The 21,118-nt window shown below is 43.7% G+C and overlaps 1 protein-coding gene across 4 annotated transcripts in view; it reads left to right on the top strand.

The window, feature by feature from the left end:
• The window catches only part of CDK19 (cyclin dependent kinase 19), a 251,856-nt gene that overhangs the window by 150,479 nt on the left and 80,259 nt on the right, over positions 1–21,118 (top strand). For all 4 annotated transcript variants that reach the window (XM_040350239.1, XM_040350240.1, XM_040350242.1 and 1 more), the window contains one exon: positions 1,883–2,014. In XM_040350239.1, the coding sequence (XP_040206173.1) occupies positions 1,883–2,014 (132 nt within the window). The remainder of the gene's footprint in view (positions 1–1,882; positions 2,015–21,118) is intronic.

The raw sequence follows: 21,118 nt of genomic DNA, 5'->3' as shown, positions 1-21,118 counted from the left end.
TATGGACCTCTAAAACCTGCCAAGTAAGCAACCAAGCCCACTTCCCAATGAAGGTGTGCTCCTTTTTGACCATCTGGTTCCAAGAGATCTCAGATGCTCGGTCCAGGGTGTCATATCCAGGGGCTTCAGACTAGAGAGTTTCAGACCCCCCCCCCCCCAGCTTTATACTCTTGAATTTGCTATCTACACATTGTTATCATTAATTTCACTCAGAGAGGGTTGTTACCCTCATTCCGGACAATAATCAATTCCAGGTTTTCCACTTAGCCTATTTATTATTTCAAGGCAAATGGAGGCACTTGCCCCTTTCTGGAAGACTCTTATCTGGTTCCTAGCAGGTCCAGACATTTTGCATGAAATCTGCCAGGTCAGTCATTGCCTCGTTGCTTCAGTACAAACTCCTGTCCCTCCGCTCACATGCTCAGACCCTTCGATCCAAAGGCAGTGTTCAATTTGTGCCTGCATGAAGGTTCAGGGTCTGATGGTAGCCTCCTTCAAGGCAGTAACATACATAGTTTCATTCCAGATCATTGCAACTCAACATTCTTAATGCATGAGACAAACTGACTTGGTCTATAGACTTCCCCAATGCGTCTAACTTGCAAGGCCATTCTCTCCCTAATATGGTAGATTTCCAATCTGACACATTCTCCCAAACCTGTGGAAAAGTCTCACGATGAATGCCAGCCTGTCGGAGAAGTCCTGGATGCCCCCTGGTGCAGGGGACATAGTTGTCAGAGGAAGCTTGACTTCCCATTCACATCCTGGAACTGAGGGCAATTTGATTTTTCTTTTAACATTGGACTTCTCAGCTGTTAGGTCACACAAACTAAATCCAGTGAGACTATAAAATAGTAGAGGCCTGCATCAGCCATCATGCCAGTGTCAAAAGTTGTACTTCTCAATGAGAAGTGGATGTAATTCCGAATTGGGCGGAACTGCATGTTCTGGTCCTGTCTGCTGTCCACATGCCAAGCATGGAAAATCGTCAGGCAGACTTTCTTCATGGTCCTCACCTGGATTCTGGGAAATGGTCTCTCCACCCTGAGGTGTTTCAAATCCTTTGCCATAAGCAGGGAACACTGGACGCAGATCTTCTAACATTCAGGTTTAACAGTAAACTGGACAGATTTTTCACCGGGTCCAGGGACCCTTGGGCCTTCACAATGGATGCTCTGGTGACTCCATGGGATCAGTTCAACCTGATCTATGAATCTCCTCCCTTGTCTGCTTCTTAGGATCAAAATGGATAGCATTCAAGTGATCCTCATTGCACCCAACTGGCTCAGGAGGTTCAGATTCCTGGCAGAATCTCCATAAGCCAGTCCACCATCCTGCTTTTTTGATCTCTGGCTTTAATGGCATGGTTCTTGAAGCCCAGGTTCTGAAGGACAGTGGCCTATCGGATTTGGTCATCCTTATATTCCTAAAGGCTAGGAAGTCAACTTCTCACAAATCTACCATCGGACATGGAAGGCCTAGTAAATTCCATCCTAGGAAGTAGTTTGTGGGATGCTTCATGTCTTTCCTTCGTTTCTTAGTTATGACATTTGCTGCTCTGAGTTCTGTTGAGCCCTTTGTGGACCTGTTGTTACATGCGCCTTTTAGCATGTGTTTGCTGTGTTGCCCACCCCTCAGTTAAACAGTTTTTGGGTGCCTCATTGTTAAGACCACAGACCCTGTGTGCCGTACTGTAAGATTAAGAGGGAGCCTAAAGCAGCATGTTCTTCTGAAAAGGTAAGTATTTCACCCCTTCATTTATCAACCCCAACAATAAAAATTCTTTGTCAGATGTTTTCCTGATATAAGTGTAGCAGAAGCATTTATAAACCCTTTCTGTTATCAGGTCTGGAGTAAGTAAATTTTTTTATTTTTGTTGTAGCTGACATGGGCTTTGCTCGATTATTCAATTCACCATTGAAACCACTAGCAGATCTGGATCCAGTTGTGGTTACATTTTGGTACAGAGCTCCAGAGTTGTTGCTTGGTGCAAGACATTATACTAAGGCTATAGGTAAGAGATTAAGTTAAAACAGAATATTTTGTGATTGTTGCTATAATCTCTCCAACAAAAATCACAAATCTTTTTGTATGTTTATTCTATCAGAAATGTATACATTGTTTAATGTTTAAACTGTACAAGACCAACTAAATAAAACTTGTTACAAAAATGTATTTTTTTGTGGTCAAGAAATATAATGTGTTGATGGAATATTAACCAATACACATTCCTTTTAAGAACATCTGAACAGGTCATGTTTCTATACGTTTTGTATGCCAACAGAAACACACTAACTTGCTTTTAGATAATTACAGTTTAGTAATAAAGATTATTATGAGTGACACAAAAATCTCAAAAACATGTATGAGATCATCAATTTAGTGTACATATGTCAGCATCTGAAGGTGCAATGCAGGCACCAAGAGGGGACTATATTCTATAAATGTATACAAAGCATGAATTTACACTTCCCGGTAGTATGGATTTTTGTCCTTTTTGGCCCACTATTTTACATGTGCCCTTACTGTCAAATTAGAACATGCAGGAGATGGGTATGTTGACATTGTCAGGAAGCCTTGAACATCTTAGGGCCCTTTCACATGTACGGACAGTATGGGCCAGATTCACGTAGATCTGTGGCGGCGTAACGTATAGCATTTATGTTACGCCGCCGCAAGTTTTACGGGCAAGTGCTTGATTCACAAAGCACTTGCCTGTAAAGTTGCGGCGGCATTGCGTAAATTCCCCGGCGCAAGCCAGCCTAATTCAAATGATCCGGGTAGGGGGCGTGGATCATTTAAATTAGGCGCGTTCCCGCGCCGAACGTACTGCACATGCGCCGTCCCTAAAATTTCCCGACGTGCATTGCGCTAAATGACGTTGCAAGGACGTCATTGGTTTCAACCTGAACGTAATTGACGTCCAGCCCTATTCACGGACGAGTTACGCAAACGACGTTAAATTTCAAAATTTCGACGCGGGAACGACGGCCATACTTAACATAGGATACGCCACCTAGGGGGCATGTTTATCTTTACGCCGCTTATCTCTTACGGAAACGGCGTAAATTTACTGCGACGGGCAAGTGTACGTTCGTGAATCGGCGTAACAACTCATTTGCATATTCTACGCCGACTGCAATGGAAGCGCCACCTAGCGGCCAGCGTAAATATTGCACCCTAAGATACGACGGCGCAGGCTGTCGTATCTTAGGCATGTTTAAGTGTATCTCAGTTTGAGCATACACTTAAACATACGACGGGCTTAGATTCGGAGTTACGTCGGTGTATCTACTGATACGCCAGCGTAACTCTTTGTGAATCTGGCCCTATGTCTGTATTTCATCCATCCGTTTTTGGATGAAATATGGACATACATGTATCCCTATGGGATAGCGGGTGTCAGCGGATAAATATCTGCTGACACCTGATGTCATCGGTCCCCGCTATGGTCCGATTCTGCAGACTGAGGAAAATACAAATTTTCCATCGTCTGCAGAGACAGATGGTCCGTGTTCATCCGATCCCCCCATAGAGGAGAGCGGAGATCTGACAGGGTGGTCCCTGCACACATCTGCCGGCTCAGTGGGGATCAACTGAGCGATCCCTGCTGAGCAAGCGGATAAGAAAGGTACGGATCCTCATGGGATCCGTACATGGGAAAGGGCCCTTAGATTACAGGAGCTTACAATTCAGGGCTTCCATGCTGCATTAGAGAGCAACCAAATGTATGTGCAGGCATTGCTTGACTCTTGCTGGGGTCTGCTCACTACTCTTGGGGTACTAGCAGGTGTCATTTGAAAAAACTCTATTTCAGAAAAAAGTAATCAATGTCTGTCACATAAACTAGCATTGCCTGCTATATCTACAGCGTATCTGCTACTGGTATACTCACATAATCTAGTACTCTTGCTTTTGTTTGTTTTAGTGAAATGTTTGCAGTATACAGTATATGCATACACACACATACATATATACTTCTATGACTTTAGAATTAACAAAGCTTCTTACAGTTGACATACTATATATGAAAATACAACAATACAAAACATACATAAAAGTATCAAAACAACAGGAAAAAATTCAATGGAATAATAGGATAGGGATTCAGGCTTTAAACATCCAAAATCCCTATTTATTGCCAGGAATTATAGAATGTGTTTGTCGTATGACCAGTTGGAATGTAACCAAATGTGGCGTTGATTAGTTTAAGGTTTTTTACACCAGGAGTGCAGGAACCAGAAACGTTATGAACTCAGTACCCAGGTGTTTCCTTTCTGAAAGCACTGTGATCTTTTTTCCCATTCATGACATTCTATTTTTTTCCTGTTTAGTGAATATATGAATTGTGTTTCTGATATAGAAACACAATGCTTACAATCTCAGGGGCACAGGCACTAGCTGTGCCTTCATGTCCTCAACCATTACATGCATTGCATTGGTATGATGGCCCAAATGTGTTTGGAAGAAAGTATTCTGTCCATGTTCCATTGTTTGTTCTTATTGTCAGTTGTCAGTCATCACCTTCCCGTGGCTGCCTTAGGTGTCACTTTGTTGGGAATATCTAGTAATATTCCTAGAATTATTATTATTATTCTTTAAAGTTTCTTATTGCTTGTGACACTAGTAGCTGGGACTTGGTTACTTGAAAACCTTCTGTTTGGCTTCCATTCGGGGGCGGATCCTGGGAGGGGGAAACAGGAAAATATTGTACACACGGCCGGGAATCCCGTCAGGGAAAGAACTTTGGTTTTCCTGACGGGATTCCTGGCAAGCTTTCCATGCTTTCCGAGTGTACACACGGGCCATTTAAAAGAACGTGGTGACATCATCGACTACGACGAGCATGCACTTGTCACATTTGATGCCGTTGCCGCCATCTTGCTACACCCTACACTGCCCTTATATGCTACCGCGCATGCGTTGAAGTCTTTTCAAGCATGCACGGGTTTACGTGGAGACAGGTAAGCATACACGCGCTCAGTTTTCTCGGCAGGAAACACTCTGCCGAGAATCCCAACGAGAAAATAGAGAGCAGGTTCTCTATTTTTCTCGTCGAGATTTCCCGACGAGAAACCATACACACGCACGGTTTTCTCGGCAAAAAGCTCTCCCAGCAGCTTTCTTGCTGAGAAAACCGCGCGTGTGTACGAGGCTTGACTCCCGAGTCTCTCATATCAGTACCATCAGCAGCGGTGCAGAGAGAGAGAGACCCTGTTGTCTTCATGCCACGCTTAAGCCTGGAGAAGATGGAGGGAGGAGGTGGGTGGGGCCACGCCACTGACCTGGCATCTACTGTTCACTTCACTGGGTGCTAGCACATGTGCCGCCTGTCGTCTAGCAACCAGTGACGTCAGTCACTTCAGAGCCGTTGACGAGGAGGAGGAGAATCCCAGCATTCAGCACGGGGCCTTCTTTCTTCTCCATGCCTAGTGAGAGTGTTGGCTCCATCCATCTCCTTGGAAAAGAAAAAAAGGAATAGTGCTCTCTACAGGGACAACCCAATCCATACACCAGGTCCATTTAGAGGTGCCAAGGCTTGATGTGACAACCCAATCCATACACCAGGTCCATTTAGAGGTGCCAAGGCTCGATGTGTCCCAACACACTCCACCCACCTCCTCCCTCCATCTTCTCCACACTCCAGCACGGCGTGAACACAGAATGAAGCAGTGGCTGTTTGTCACTGTCATCTGATGCTGCCTGCAGTGCTATCCCGGATCCCGCTCATCTCCATTGCTCCTCCATGGGAGCCCCTCCCCCACCAGTGTGCTAAAGTATTTAAATACAAGTCAGTACAACAACTAATGAATGTGTAAAATCACAGAATACATGTATACCATTATTTATAAAAAAAAAATGATGCTATTTTAGTATTAACATGGTATCTTAGCGCAGTTTATTTTGTTTTTTCCAAGTATTAACATTGTAGTCTTGTTCAATCTTAACTACTTCAGCTCTGAAACTCTCACCCCCCCCCCCCCTTCATGACCAGGCCATTTTTTGTGATGCCACGCTGCATTACTTTAACTGACTGGCAATTGCGTGGTCATGCAACGCTGAACACAAGTAAAATTGATGTAATTTTTTCTCCACAAATAGAGCATACTTTTGGTGATATTTGATCACCTCTGCGTTTTTTTTTTTTTCGCTATAAACAAAAAAGATTCACAAGATGAACAGAGTGCTCCGTGTTCCTGGTTAGCCTGGTTAGCAAGATCACTCTGTTTTTCTCTGACAGAATGATGGTCTGCCTTGTTTACATAGGCAGACCACCGTTCTCTCTGTGGGGAGCAATCGTTGGTGGCTGGTGGACATCGCTTCTGCCGGATCCGCTTTTTGGTTCCCCCTCTGGCCAATCAGGACTGTATGATACGTTAAATACAGTTCTGTAAGCAACACCTTATTTTCTGTCAGTGCCCCTCCGGACACTAGACTCTGGATCGCCCCTGCTTCCATTACATTTTCATCTTTTTAGCAAAACTGAAACCCCTATACTGACTTCACAAAGCTTATCCTCGCTGCTGAGTTTCTGAAAGTCCTTGTTCAAACACTTCCTGTTATCATCAAGTGACAATGCTCTGTATCTGGCTTGTGTTTCTGCACTATCAGTGTGTCACATGAGCTTCCAATGGAGTGTATGTACAGTACAGACCAAAAGTTTGGACACACCTTCTCATTCAAAGAGTTTTCTTTATTTTCATGACTATTGTAGATTCACACTGAAGGCTTCAAAACTATGAATTAACACATGTGGAATTATACATAACAAGAAAGTGTGAAACAACTGAAAATATATTTCATATTCTAGGTTCTTCAAAGTAGCCACCTTTTGCTTTGATTACTGCTTTGCACACTCTTGGCATTCTCTTGATGAGCTTCAAGAGGTAGCACCCCATCACTCTCCTTCTTGGTCAAATAGCCCTTACACAGCCTGGAGGTGTGTTTGGGGTCATTGTCCTGTTGAAAAATAAATGATGGTCCAACTAAACGCAAACCGGATGGAATAGCATGCCGCTGCAAGATGCTGTGGTAGCCATGCTGGTTCAGTATGCCTTCAATTTTGAATAAATCCCCAACAGTGTCACCAGCAAAGCACCCCCACACCATCACACCTCCTCCTCCATGCTTCACGGTGGGAACCAGGCATGTAGAGTCCATCTGTTCACCTTTTCTGCGTCGCACAAAGACACAGGGGTTGGAACCAAAGATCTCAAGTTTGGACTCATCAGACCAAAGCACAGATTTCCAATGGTCTAATGTCTATTACTTGTGTTCTTTACCCAAACAAGTCTCTTCTGCTTGTTGCCTTTCTTTAGCAGTGGTTTCCTAGCAGATATTCTACCATGAAGGCCTGATTCACACAGTCTCCTCTTAACAGTTCTAGAGATGTGTCTGCTGCAAAAGGTGGCTACTTTGAAGAACCTAGAATATGAAATATATTTTCAGTTGTTTCACTCTTTTTTGTTATGTATAATTCCACATGTGTTAATTAATTCATAGTTTTTTTTTTTTTTCAATAACATTTTTATTAAACATTTTTTTTTAACAAAGACTTTATACCAAAAGACACATATATTACATTTATATATTGACATACATACAACAACACACACACACATGGTCTAATAATCCCTTATGTAGGTTAATCTTTGGTGGTACTTATTCAAAAGTGCATAGTGCTTCATCCTATCCTCCTCTGCTCCATGTGCCCCTCTTTAAGACATTCCCCCTGATTCACTTTAATAGCTCTCTGGACAGGTACAGGTAGGTACGGATAGGCTCCAGGTACAGGGAGTGGTAGAGATGTAAAGATGGAGGGAAGGTGAGAGGAGAGAGGAGAAAGAAAAAAAAAAACACAACAAGGGGAAGTACTCTAACCTTCCCAATATGTAGGTATGAATCGTGAGTTTAATTCATAGTTTTGATGCCTTCAGTGTGAATCTACAATTTTCATAGTCATGAAAATAAAGAAAACTCTTTGAATGAGAAGGTGTGTCCAAAAAAGCCATTGAGCTGCAACAAAGAATGAAAAAAGGCAAAAGCAAGTATTTTAAAGCTGACGTTTAGTGATTTATTTATTTTTAAATCAGCACCAGGGATAGTACTTGCATGAATGACGAGTGTCCAGTGCACTTTCTTCTGTCCTCAGCCTCCCAAATACCAACAGAGCTGTGATCTTCCAGTGCTGCGGGGGTTAATACGAGTAGCTCTACCTCCACCTTCACAGACACTCGTCAAAAGTGCTGGCTATGCCATCCCTTTCTGCTCCCTGCTCCTTTTATAGAAGCTGTACTATCATTTCGCACAATGAAAAACCTTCTCTGAATGAAAGTACCGTGCAGTTCAAGTTCAAGTGAAGCCACTTGTATCCAGGGGGCAGAGATTTGGGAGCAGCAACCAGCACATGGGACATTCTTCATTCATGTAGTACCGTCCCTAGTGCTGATTTAAAAATATAAGAGGTAAAATCACTAATCTTCAGCTTTAGAAAAATTATGATAGATTGTTTTAGCAAGCATAATTTTTGTTCAATTAGGGTTTAAATTTACTGGGCCAGATTCAGATAGAGATACGACGGCGTATCTCCTGATACGCCATCGTATCTCTGAGTTCCGTCGGTCGGATCTATGCGGCTGATTCATAGAATCAGGTTCCGCATAGATCTCCCTAAGATCCGACAGGTGTAAGTGACTTATACCGTCGGATCTTAGGCTGCATTCTCACGCTGGCCGCTAGGTGGCGCTTCCGTTTGTATACGCGAGGAATATGCAAATGAGGAGTTATGCCGATTCAGAAACGAACGACCGCCCGGCGCTTTTTTTTTACGTCGTTTGCATTCAGCTTTTTCCGGCGGAAAGTTACCCCTGCTATATGAGGGGTATGTGCGGCGTATCCTATGTTAAGTATGGCCGTCGTTCCCGGGTCGAATTTTGAATTTTTTACGTCGTTTGCGTAAGTCGTTCGCGAATACGGATGGACGTAATTTACGTTCACGCCGAAACCATTGACGTCCTATCGACGTCATTTGGAGCAATGCACGCTGGGAAATTTAGCGGACGGCGCATGAATAAAGCACTTGCCTCAAAAACTTGCGCCGGCGTAACGTAAATCAGATAGGTTACGCGGATCTAAAGATCCGCTAACCTATCTGAATCTAGACCACTGTGTGCAGCATTACAGCTGAGGTAGGTCTCAGCATAGCTGATAAAGTTGTACCTCTTACAAATGCTGTCTGTTGTGGTCAGCTCTCTCATTTGTAAAAAAAAGAAAAATCACCCAAAGCTTAACTGACAAATAGTCATTATATAAACCATTGAGTAGCTGCTGTTAAGTCAAGTGTAAAATAGTGCATTTCTAACACTGCCCATACTTCCTTTTGCTGTTATTTGGACCTTTGAATGTGTTCAACGAACATTATCCAAATAAATAGCCTCATCACACAAAAGATAATATTTTTGTCCAAGGATAACAGCGTGTTGGCAAAACATCAGGTGGCAGCTGTGTTTCTTACTAGTGTGGAAATTCTTAGATGTGACAGCTCCAGGTGTTGGATGTATTGTGATAGAAAGTTGCTGGCCAGCCAAGCTCATTCTTAAATAACTATGTGCTTAATGGTATTAGAGGAATGTGAAGTTTAAACAGGTGCAGACATTTTTGTCATGTTTTATTATAAATGACAACCAACACGTACCCTAGTGACTAATTCAGAAGAACATCCTATCCAAAAAAAATATTTTGTCAATGTAGTGTTAGCACTTTAGACTGTTGACCAGAGCAAGTGATTCTTGTTTAATCTCTTTAAAACCATTGTCTTGTCAGAAGGCTTTTTTTTTTTTTTTCCAAATAACTTTTTTTATTGAATAGAAAAAAATTAGGTTGCATACAGTATACAAGAACATATGACACAGCATAAGGGTAGACAGGATAATAAGGCACGCGTCTGCCTGTGTGACATGTATTTAAGTACTAAGTAACACAGGCCTTTTACATGTGTCTTGGCAATAGCGAACACAAAACTGAAGATGAAAATACCATAGCACATCAATATGCATACGTGTACTGCAAAACGTCGAACATGGAGGGGGCCTCAGGGGTACCCCCAGAAGAGAGGAAGGAGAAAAGAAAGGAGAGAAAAGAAATAGGAGGGGGGGTAGAGAGGTAAGAAGAGGGAAAGATCATCGAGTTAGCTCAGTTACCTGATCACGGTGGGTCCTCCCGAAGATGCCAAGGCGCCCAGACCACGTCGTGGGCTTCCAACCTGTCCTGTATCCTGGCAGTCATTCTCTCCATCAGCTCCACATCTTTGATTCTAGTGAACAGGGTCCCCGGGTCAGGGGGAGAGCGTTTTTTCCAATGTAGAGCTACAAGGCATCGGGCAGCTGTGAGCTGTAAACGTTAGCTTTCTACAAGGCAACAAGGTTCTCAGGGGAGATAGGCCCAGGAGGAAGAATTTGGGGGACATGGGGATCTGTGCTTCCAGGAGGCGGCCCAACAGTTGTTGCACCTCAGTCCAGTAGGGGACAATCAGCGGGCAGTTCCAGTAAATATGAAAAAGGGAGCCTCTGTCTCCCTGACACCGCCAGCAACGGTCGGAGCTAGCAGGGTATATAGAATGAAGCACATCGGGGGTCATATACCAAAACAGGAGAACCTTATATGTATTTTCCTTGTATAGAGTACATAGTGAACTCTTTGCTGCCTGAGACCAGATAGTCCGCCATTGCTCTATGGGTATTACCCTTATTGAAGCCCTTTTCCCATCGAATCATATAAGAGTGTTTACCTATGGATTCCAGGGGATAGGCATTCAATATTTTGTAAATATCAGAAATTAAGCCTTTTTGGGCCGTCCCGGCCAAGACCAACCGTTCAAAGGGAGTTGGAGGGGGAAATTGCAGGGTGGGTGCTATGGAAAGGGCGTAATGGCGCATCTGCAAGTAACTATAGAATACCTGCCGGGGGATATCAAATTTAGATTGTAGGCTGGCGAAGGGCAATAGTTTACGCGACAAGGGATCTACCAAATTCCCAAAGTGGAATAGGTTCCGGGACGTCCATGGGTAAGACATTTGTCGGGTGAGGCTATCTGGCACCTTGGGGTTGTACATAAATGAGGTCAAAAGCGAGCTTTCCGAGGACAGACCACAGGGTCGCGACAGCCGACGCCATAGTCGTTGGAGCTGTGACACAGAGCCCAACATACGGTCAGAGGGAACCTCCACATTCACCAGAAGGCTTTTTTTAATACTTTGTTCAAGATGTGTACCACAAAGTATTTGGGCACAGTTACAAAAGTCTGTATTTCATTTCTTCATCACTAGGCTTCGCTTATGCCCAGAACACACCATCGTTTTTCCTGACGTTTAAAAACCCATTGTTTTTCACAACGTGATTGCTCTCACCTGGCTTGCATACAGACGTTCATGCAAAAAAACGTCCGACCAAAGCACGGTGACGTACAACACGTACGACAGGACTATAAAGGGGAAGTTTCTTTCAAATGGCGCCACCCTTTGGGCTGCTTACTTGATTCTGAGCATGCACGTTTTTTTCCCCTCGCAAAAGCATACACACGACCATTTTTCGCGATGAGAAAAAGACTGACTTGAAACACGACGAGAAAAAAGAGGGCTGGTTTCAATTTTTTGCAGGCAGTTTTTCCGTTGAGAAAACTGCTAGGGAGCATATAACACACAACCGGTTTTCACGACCAATATAAAAAATGGCAGTTTTCTCGTCGTAAAAAACGGTCGTGTGTACGAGGCTCAAGACTTACATTTAGTCAAAAAAGGTTTAAAAAAAAATCAGCAAATGTGACATTACTTACAGTCAGCTTAATGTGTCCCTTGTTCTGCTGACTGCAGATTTAGGGTTGGATTCAGATAGAATGGTCTATCGATCCGCCCGGCGTAACGTATCTCAGATACGATACACCGCCGTAATTTAGGGCGCAAGTTCCGTATTCAGATACAACTTGCGCCCTTAGTTACGGCAGCGTAACTTATCTGTGTCGGCGCAAGCCCGCTTAATTCAAATGTGGATGATGTGGGCGTGTTTTATGTATATTAACTGTGACCCCGCGTATTTGACGTTTTTTTACGAACGGCGCATGCGCCGTTCGTAAAAAATCCCAGTGCGCATGCTCGAAAATCCGCCGCAAAACGTCATTGCTTTCGACGTGAACGTAAATTACGTACATCCCTATTCGCGAATGACTTACGCAAACGACGTAACAAAAATTAAACTCGACACGGGAACGACGGCCATACTTAACATAGGATACGCCTTATATAGCAGGGGTAACTATACGCCAAAAAAAGCCTAACGTAAACGACATAAAAAAAAGCGCCGGCCGGACGTACGTTTCTGAATCGGCGTAACTACCTAATTTGCATATTCCTTGCGTAAATATACGGAAGTGCCACCTAGCGGTCAGCATAAATATGCAGCCTAAGATACAACGGCGTAAGAGACTTACGTCGGTCGGATCTTAGGGAAATCTATGCGTAACTGATTCTATGAATCAGGCACATAGATACGACCGGCCAGACTCCGAGATACGACGGAGTATCAGGAGATACGCCGTCGTATCTCCTATCTGAATCTACCCCTTAGTTGAAATCTTCTGTCTCTGTTCCACCCCACCCCAGCTACCACAATGTTCCAGTGCTGCAGAGGTAAATAGATCTGTAGGACCTATCATATGCACTTTAAGAGTGCCAACTATGCCCGACCTTCCCATTCCCCTTCTCCATTCATAGAAACTGTACTATAGCTTCCATAAAAATGCAATCTGTGAATGGAGGATGGGCAGATGAATGAAAGTTCCGCCACCTCCATTCACAGGGTACTCAGATAACCCTCTGCTAAAGAAACTCCTTCAAACCTTTGGCTGGTTAATCATCTTCCGAAAATCTGCCCTCTTTCCTCACACCATCTGAAGAACTTAGGTCTAATCTTGGACACAGCTGAAACCTGAATATCTTAATCACACTGTATCAGACATAGGCTAAGCATTCATAGACCCTGGTTTATAGAATGGCACCTTCAAGTGATTGGACACTGGCAATCTTTTGAGGACTTGGCATCTGGGTGTTAGTATACCTCACTCTGTGAGTCCTCAGGTTTTTGCTAGTGTCATAAGGGGATGGATCTCTTCTCCCTTATGGAGAAATCACTCTTAGCTTAAATACTTCTTTATTTTCTTTTTGGATTTCTCAAACAACTTTTCACTATTTTATAAAACAACAATAGAAGCAGTGCATACAAATCAGTACAACTTTGGTAAAACCTTGGGAACTCTACCCAGAGCCCACACTGTGCTTCAGGCACTGGATCCTGCATGAATACTCACCTCGGTGGTGGTGGTGACAAAAGGGCCACATTCGATCTGCTGAAGGCCCACACAACACTCATAGTGTTGATGCATCCCATGCATCAGAGTAGATATCAGCTATAACACCGGTCTTTGCATCCCGATTCTAGCTATGTTTCACTATTTCAGACATGCATTAAGCGACATCACCATTCATCAGACAAATAACGGCTTTAATACAGCGATTTTTGCCCAGGGCTCAAAAACGCCAAACCTCTTCTCCTACTCCTGCTAATTCTTTACCTAAGTCAGATACTGATATGCTTGCTCTAGACAAGACAGGCACAGAAGGGAATGAAGAGGCAGTACTGGAGGAAGCTGCGGAAGATTTTTCATCCTCAAATTGCCACTATATTGAAGAGAATCTTCAGGCAACCTGCTTGCTAACATGAAAAAGCTCACTACTGCTGTCTGCAAAAAGCCTTGGCATTGTGCAGCTTGATTCTCCTCTGTCTCGCTATGGCCCTTTGGATGAGAAAAATCTTTTTTTGTTCATGAACGGATAGTAGGTGCAATCTATGACAACTGGATCACTCTAGGCGGGATACTCACTCCAGCCAAAATATTTGCCGAACTCTATCCAGTGGAAGAAGAGTGGTCTATTCCTGTGGTTGATCCTGCCACCTCAGTGTTAAACAAACACATCACTGCATGTATTGAAGATGTTTCTTATTTTAAAGATTCTGCAGATGTGTGTGTAATGTTGCTTTGGGCACTGAATTCTGCATGGGGTGCTCATCTTGACACTTGGTGCAACACATTGAGTCAGCCTTAGGTTGCTCTACAGGTTCAGGGTCCATCACTATGGAACCCAGTCTCTGAGCACGCCTTCATGGGTATGCCCACTGTGTCATTTATATACAGCCTGGACATTTATATACAGCCCTATGTTTGAAATTCACTTCATGGTGCAAACTTTTCAAATGAATGCTAAACGTCAACCACTGAAAGTTCAGTCTCACATGAATGACTGGGTATTCATCAGACCACTGATTGCACACTTTAATGCCAATTCTTCATAGGGCCCTTATAAAGTACTCTGGCACTTTCTGCCCTTTCATCAAGATAATCTGTTGCAAATTGTTCTTCACCTGGGTTATCATGCACTCCAGGTAAAAGGTAGCCAATTCCAAACAGCAAGCAAACATTCACTCTGAGAATTCTGCACACAACTCAACAACAGAGTGAAAATGCTTTCCTTGCATCAGAGCAGGACCCGATTTAGACAACAGTCCTTGCTCTAATTGTAGCTCTATCTCAGGCACACAACAAGCAACATATCTAAGGCAGATTTTTCAGCAACTATGTCACAATTCCTAGGACAACTAACAGTTTTAATACAGCCATCACTATCCATAGCTACCGTATAACTCCTTGATCCTAGAGCACCACCATCTGTGGAAAGGGAATCAAGAGGACCCAGAAGCAAAGTTTTCTAGCATATTGCAATGGACACTAAACAAGTTGGAATACAAAACCTCCAACATTGGTGTCAGTGAGTGCAGTAATAATTCCCAGCATTGGTGTCAGTGGATGCAAAAATAACCCCCATCATTGGTGTTGGTGTTATTTTTGTACTCACTGACACCAATACTGAGGTTTCTTATTGCACCCACTAACACCAATGATGGGGGTTATTATTGCATCCACTGACACCAGTGATGAGGTTTATTACCCACCTACTGACATCAATGTTGGGGGTTATTATTAAGTCCAGTGACACCAATGTTGGTGTTATTATTGTACTCACTGACACCAATGCTGAGGTTTCTTATTGCACCCACTAACATTGGTGTCACTGGACTTAATAATAACCCCTAACATTGGTGTCAGTAGGTGAGTAATAAACCTCAGCATTGGTGTCAGTGAGTGCAATAATAAACCCTAGCATTGGTGTCACTGGACTTAATAACCCACAACATTGGTGTCAGTAGTCGAATAATAAACTCCTGCATTGGTATTAGTGGACCCAGTAATAACCCCCGGCATGCGATGCAATAACAACCCTCAGTATTGGTGTCAGTATACGCAATATTAGCCACCAATATCGTTGTCAGTGAACTAAATAATAACCCCCAACATTGGTGTCAGTGGACGAAAAGAAAATGCCCAACATCGATCTCATTAGAAGCAATAATAACCCCCAGCATCAGTGTCAGTGGATGATGTAATAACCCCAAGCATTGGTGTCAATGGAGGCAATAATAACCCACAACATTGGTTTTAATAATAACCCCTAACATAGGTGTCAATGGACGCAGTTATAACCCCCAACATTGGTGTCCATGGATGAATTAATAACCCCCAGCATTGGTGTCATTGCAAGCAGTAATAGCCCGCATCACTGGTGTCAGTACTATTAACCCCCCCACACACACACATTAATGGTCACTGACAGTGAAATTTAACCCCTCTACCCCCACCTGCATTGGTGGTCACCGGCAGTGAAATGTAATCCTCCATACGTTGGTGGTCAGTGGCAGTGAAAGTTAACCCCCCTGCTTTGGTGGTTACAGCAGTGAAAGTTAATCCTTCTCCCTCCCACTGACACCAGTGCGGAGGCTTATGGCAGTGAGGGAAAGTTAATCCCCACCCCCTCCTATTGGTGATCACTTACCTATCACATTCTCCCAGTCCCCTCTCTCTCTGCCCGTGGGCCGGAAGTTTACTTTGTTTGACTCTGCCCACACTACAGCTTCTCTTTCAGTGTTGGGTGCTGGAACACAGAGTGTTCCAGCTCCACCCATACCGCTGCCACTCTGTCAAACTCATAGAGATGTCACAGGAGGGGATGGTTCTTCCACAGTGGATAATTAAAAAAAAAACTCCCCAGGTGCCTCTACCACTTCAAAATTCAGAGCACCTCAACGTTAGGCCCAGGCTTAAAATTCAAAACCTAAGTTCAGCCTTTCCTTTGAGTGTATGATTTGGACCACCAAGTCTTCACCAAAGCTCTCTCTAGGAGCCATAACTCTTGTTACAGTTTGCTTCTTGCCGGGTCACAGACATCCAAGACTGGTGGTTTCAAAGAGGCACAAAATAGACTATACCCCCCACCCTTTTATTCTTACAAATCAACTAAAATCTAACCAAGGATGGTCAGATTTGCAGATTGCACTGAGCCATTAAACCTTTTCCCAGTACCAATGCTCAACAGGGTATTCATCCTATCCTAGACCTAATAGACCTAAAATCCTTCAACAAATACCTTCAAATTCCCAAATTTTTCTTCAGATCCGCAAGGTCAGTTATTGCCTTTTTTAAAAAAAAAGGAGAATACTTGGCATCCATAGATATCCAAGTTGCTTATGAACATATTCCCATTTATCCACCTTGTCAGCGCTTTCTGCTCTTTGCAGGTGCAGTAGGAGACAATCACTTCCAGTTTATCACACTACCGTTTGGTCTTTACTCTGCTTCCAGAGTATTCACAAAGGTCCATGCACCTTCCCTTGCCCTTATAAGAACTTAGGGCATCATTCAGATGCTTTAGGATTTGGGTTGGGTGATCAACTTTCAAAATTCCTCTCCCTTTCTTCTCTTTGCCAGGAATGCCTGGGTCTGATCCTAGACAAATCTGAAGCAAAGGTATTCCCTCCAGAGAAGAAACTGCTTTCACTCATAGCTCAAGCTTGTAACTTAAGGTTAAAGATTCTTCATGAACGTTCAGGTTCTCATGGTAGCCTCCTTTGAGGCTGTTCCATTTGCCCAATTTCAATAAACACCCCTCCAGCGCAACATTGTGTTGGCATGGAACGGGTAGGCTCTTGACCTACCAATGCTTCTCTTCAACCAGGCAAATATTTCCTACCTTGGTGGATCTCCAGCCCAGCGTTAACCATAGGGAAGACTTTCCATTCATATCACTGGAAAGTAATATTGACAGATGCCAGGCTCTCAGGCTAGGGAGGACCGTTCCAGTACCTCACAGTTCAGGGAACATGGTGGAAGCCAAGCTCCTCATCAACATCCTGGAGCTCAAAGCAGTTAGAATAACTCTGCAACATTGGATCCCCCTTCTGCAAGGAAACTCTATCAAGGTGCAATTAAACTGCATATATGGCCTATATCAGTCACCAGGGGGGCACCAGATGTCATACAGCCAGATCATCTCATGGATAGAGAAACACTGTCTAGAGATCTCTGCGTTCCACATCCAAGAAATGGACAACTGTCAGGTGAATTACCCTTAACGTCAGTGCCTGGATCGGGGGGTCCTCAATCTTTTTTAACAGGGGGCCAGTTCATGGTCCCTCAGACTGTTGGGGGACCGGATTATAGTTTGAAAAAAATATAAACAAATTCCCACCCATCACAGACTCCTTTCCATCACAGACTCCTCTCTTTCACAGATAACTCTCCATCACAAAGCCCCCCATCATAGACTCCCCCCATCACAGACTCCCCCCATCACAGACTCCCCCCCCCCATCACAGACTCCTCTCCATCACAGACTCCTCTCCATCACAGACTCATCTCCATCACAGATCCCCCCATCACAGGCTCCTCTTCATCACAGATCCCTCCATCACAGATCCCCCCATCTCAGACTCCTCTCCATCACAGACTCCTCTCCATCACAGACTCCTCTCCATCACAGACTCCTCTCCATCACAGACTCCTCTCCATCACAGACTCCTCTCCATCACAGACTCCTCTTCATCACAGACTCCTCTTCATCACAGACTTCTCTTCATCACAGACTCCTCTCCATCACAGATTCCTCTCCATCACAGATTCCTCTCCATGACAGACTCTCCCCCATCACAGATCCCCCCATCACAGACTCCTTTCCATCACAGATCCCCCTTCACAGATTCCTCTCCATGACAGACTCTCCCCATCACAGACTCCTCTCCATCACAGATCCCTCCATCAGACTCCTCTCCATCACAGAGCCCCCATCACAGATCCCCCTAATCACAAGGATCCCCATCACAGAGCCCCATCACTCCCCCATTACAAAGCCCCCCATCACAGATCCCTCCAGCGATATTACACTGTCCCTTCCATAAGAACGCATCACTTCCCCTCTGCAGCACTCCCCTATCTTATTCACACAAGACGCGAAGCACGGCAGGTCTGGACCAAGCGTTGGACTTTTTAAGTAAAAGGCAGATGATTGATTGCTGCCTAGTAACCAATTACCCACTTCTTAACTCGAAAAGTCCCGCCCTTTGTCTGGACCTGTCATGCATCGCGTCTTGTGTGAATATTGTAGCAGAGGGGAGGGGAAGTGATGCAATCTTATAAAAGGGGCAGTCTGTGCCGTGGGCCGGGTAAATCACCTTGGCGGGCCATATGCGGCCCGCGGCCGTAGCTTGAGGACCCCTGCTCTAAAGGATAGAACTCCTCCTGCACTTTTACTTGCTCACTCCACCAGGTTGATGGGTATTTCCTAGACAGTCTGGCACCAACTTTGTAAGGCAACCACCTGGTCCTCTGTTTATTCTTTTTAGATATGTACCAGGTGGATGTTCAGTCTCCCACAGATGTACCTTCTGGCCTCAAGGTTCTGAAGTTGTGTCTGTTTATCTTTGTTGTTATTGGGCTTGTTGGTACAGTACTGTTTACCTAGTTGTTTCCCACACTTCTCATTCATTTCTTGGAGATGAAGTAGGGTCTATATACTGTGTCCTGTACTGTACGATTAACATAAGACATTTTGAATTACCTGTAAATACCATGTCTTGCAGTATAGTACAGGACAAAGGTCACCCTGCCTTTTTATCCCTGGGCACTCTGCATTTCTTGCTACAAATCTGAGGACTCAGAGTGGGGTAGGATTAGAGGGATGATGCCCAAGGGGGCATGTCTTCAAAGGCTTGCCAGTGTCCAATCCCTTGAAGGTACCAGCCTATAAGCCATGGTCTATGAAAACTCTGTCTGTGTCTTGTATGGTACAATTAAGATATTCTGGCTTCTGCTGTGTCCAAGAATAGACCCGGGTACTCCAGATGGTGTGAGGGCAGAAGGTCAGACTTTGGACATATAATTAACCAGCCAGTGGTTTGAAGGAACTGAATTATCCTTTGTATATTCCAACATATGGAATTTACAGGTAACTTAAAATATTTTTTTTTGTAGTCTGCAATGCTGACACTGAAGCCAAATCATCTGCCCTGCCCTTTTCGTACCACCAGCAAGGAGTACGTTTTATATAATTGGCATGCATACTCGCAAAAATTGGCTAACAGAGTCTGTAACTGCATATATTTTTCTACACACTATCAAGGCCTCATTCACACAGGCATACAAATAGTCACATTTTATAGATGTCCAGAATTCGTGTTTTTGTTTTTAATGCCTTTGAACCTAGTTCAGTAGTTATCCTATTCGACCATACACATTCAGAGTTTAGATCTATATTTTAAGAGCCATAAAAAATGCCCCAAAGCTGCATTTAAAGAGGAAATTTTGAGCATGATTTAAGCCTAAACGCATGCATATGCGTGTACATTTATTTCAATGGCTATAATAAATTAATATTGTTTGCGTTCATACGCTTCTAAACGCCATACACCTGTAAAGCATATATGCTTGTAGTTGCGCACCAAAATTAGCATTAGCTCCAGTGTAGAGAGGAGTATTGTAATACGCCATGTACATGAACACTCTACAACAGGCTAGAGTGACAAAATGGGTATGTAGAAAAATGTCTGCAGTTGCAGACACCAGCAACCATTATAGGAGTGTGCTTCCTTATAGGAATGCTTTATGCCAATGACGGGCAAATCACACAGCTTTGAAATTATTACTTTAGCTGAATGTTGACATTTTTATGTTGCTTGCCATATATTGCCACTCTAGCCTGGTGTAGAATCCTTAGGATCAAAAGGGAGCTAAACGTAAAGTGTAAGGGCCAGTTCACACCAGATGCAGTTCTGTGGAGTTGCATGTGCTTTTTTCTGCAATACAATGCATATATAGTGTTTTTCATGTATTCCAATGGCTCTAGTTCACACCATCAAGCAGACAGTTTCTGGTCAGTTTCCAGTGCAGAAACTGACCGTAAACTGACCAGAAAATGACAGCATGGTGTGAACTAGAGCCATTGGAATACATGGAAAACACTGTGCTTGCATTTTGTGCAGAAAAAAAGTGCACAGATCTGCATCTGGTGTGAACTGGCCATAAGGTTGGATTCACACCCATTTTTAGTGCTTTTTGCATTTTGCAATTTGCACTACAGTCCATTTACTATGGAACACGTTCTGTAGTGAAAATCTGCAAAATGCAAAAAGCACTAAAAATGCATAGGTGTGAATCCAGCTTTATGCCGCGTACACGCGATCGGAATTTCCAACAACAAATGTTCGATGGGAGCTTGTTTTTGGAAAATCCAACCGTGTGTAGGCTCCATCGGACATTTGCTGTCGGAATTTCCTACAACAAATGTTTGAGAGCTGGTTCTCAATTTTTCCGACAGAAAAAATTCTTGTTGGAAATTCCGATCGTCTGTAGCCAATTCCAAGGCACAAAAATCCTACGCATCCTCGGAATCAATTTGACACATCCTTGGAATCATTGAACTTAATTTTTCTTGGCTCGTCGTAGTGTTGTTCGTGACTGCATTATTGACATTCGGAATTTTGAAAAACGTGTGTGTCCGTGTGTATTCAAGACAAGTTTGAGCAAACAATCTGTCGGAAAAGAATCCATAGTTTTGATGTCGGAATGTCCGATCGTGTGTACGTGGCATTAGAGGGGATATCATACCACATAGTTTGTGTGTTTGCA

The sequence above is a fragment of the Rana temporaria genome, chromosome 4, assembly GCF_905171775.1.
Source record: "Rana temporaria chromosome 4, aRanTem1.1, whole genome shotgun sequence".
Lineage (NCBI taxonomy): Eukaryota > Metazoa > Chordata > Amphibia > Anura > Ranidae > Rana > Rana temporaria.
This window is presented reverse-complemented; position numbering and strand designations above follow the sequence as displayed.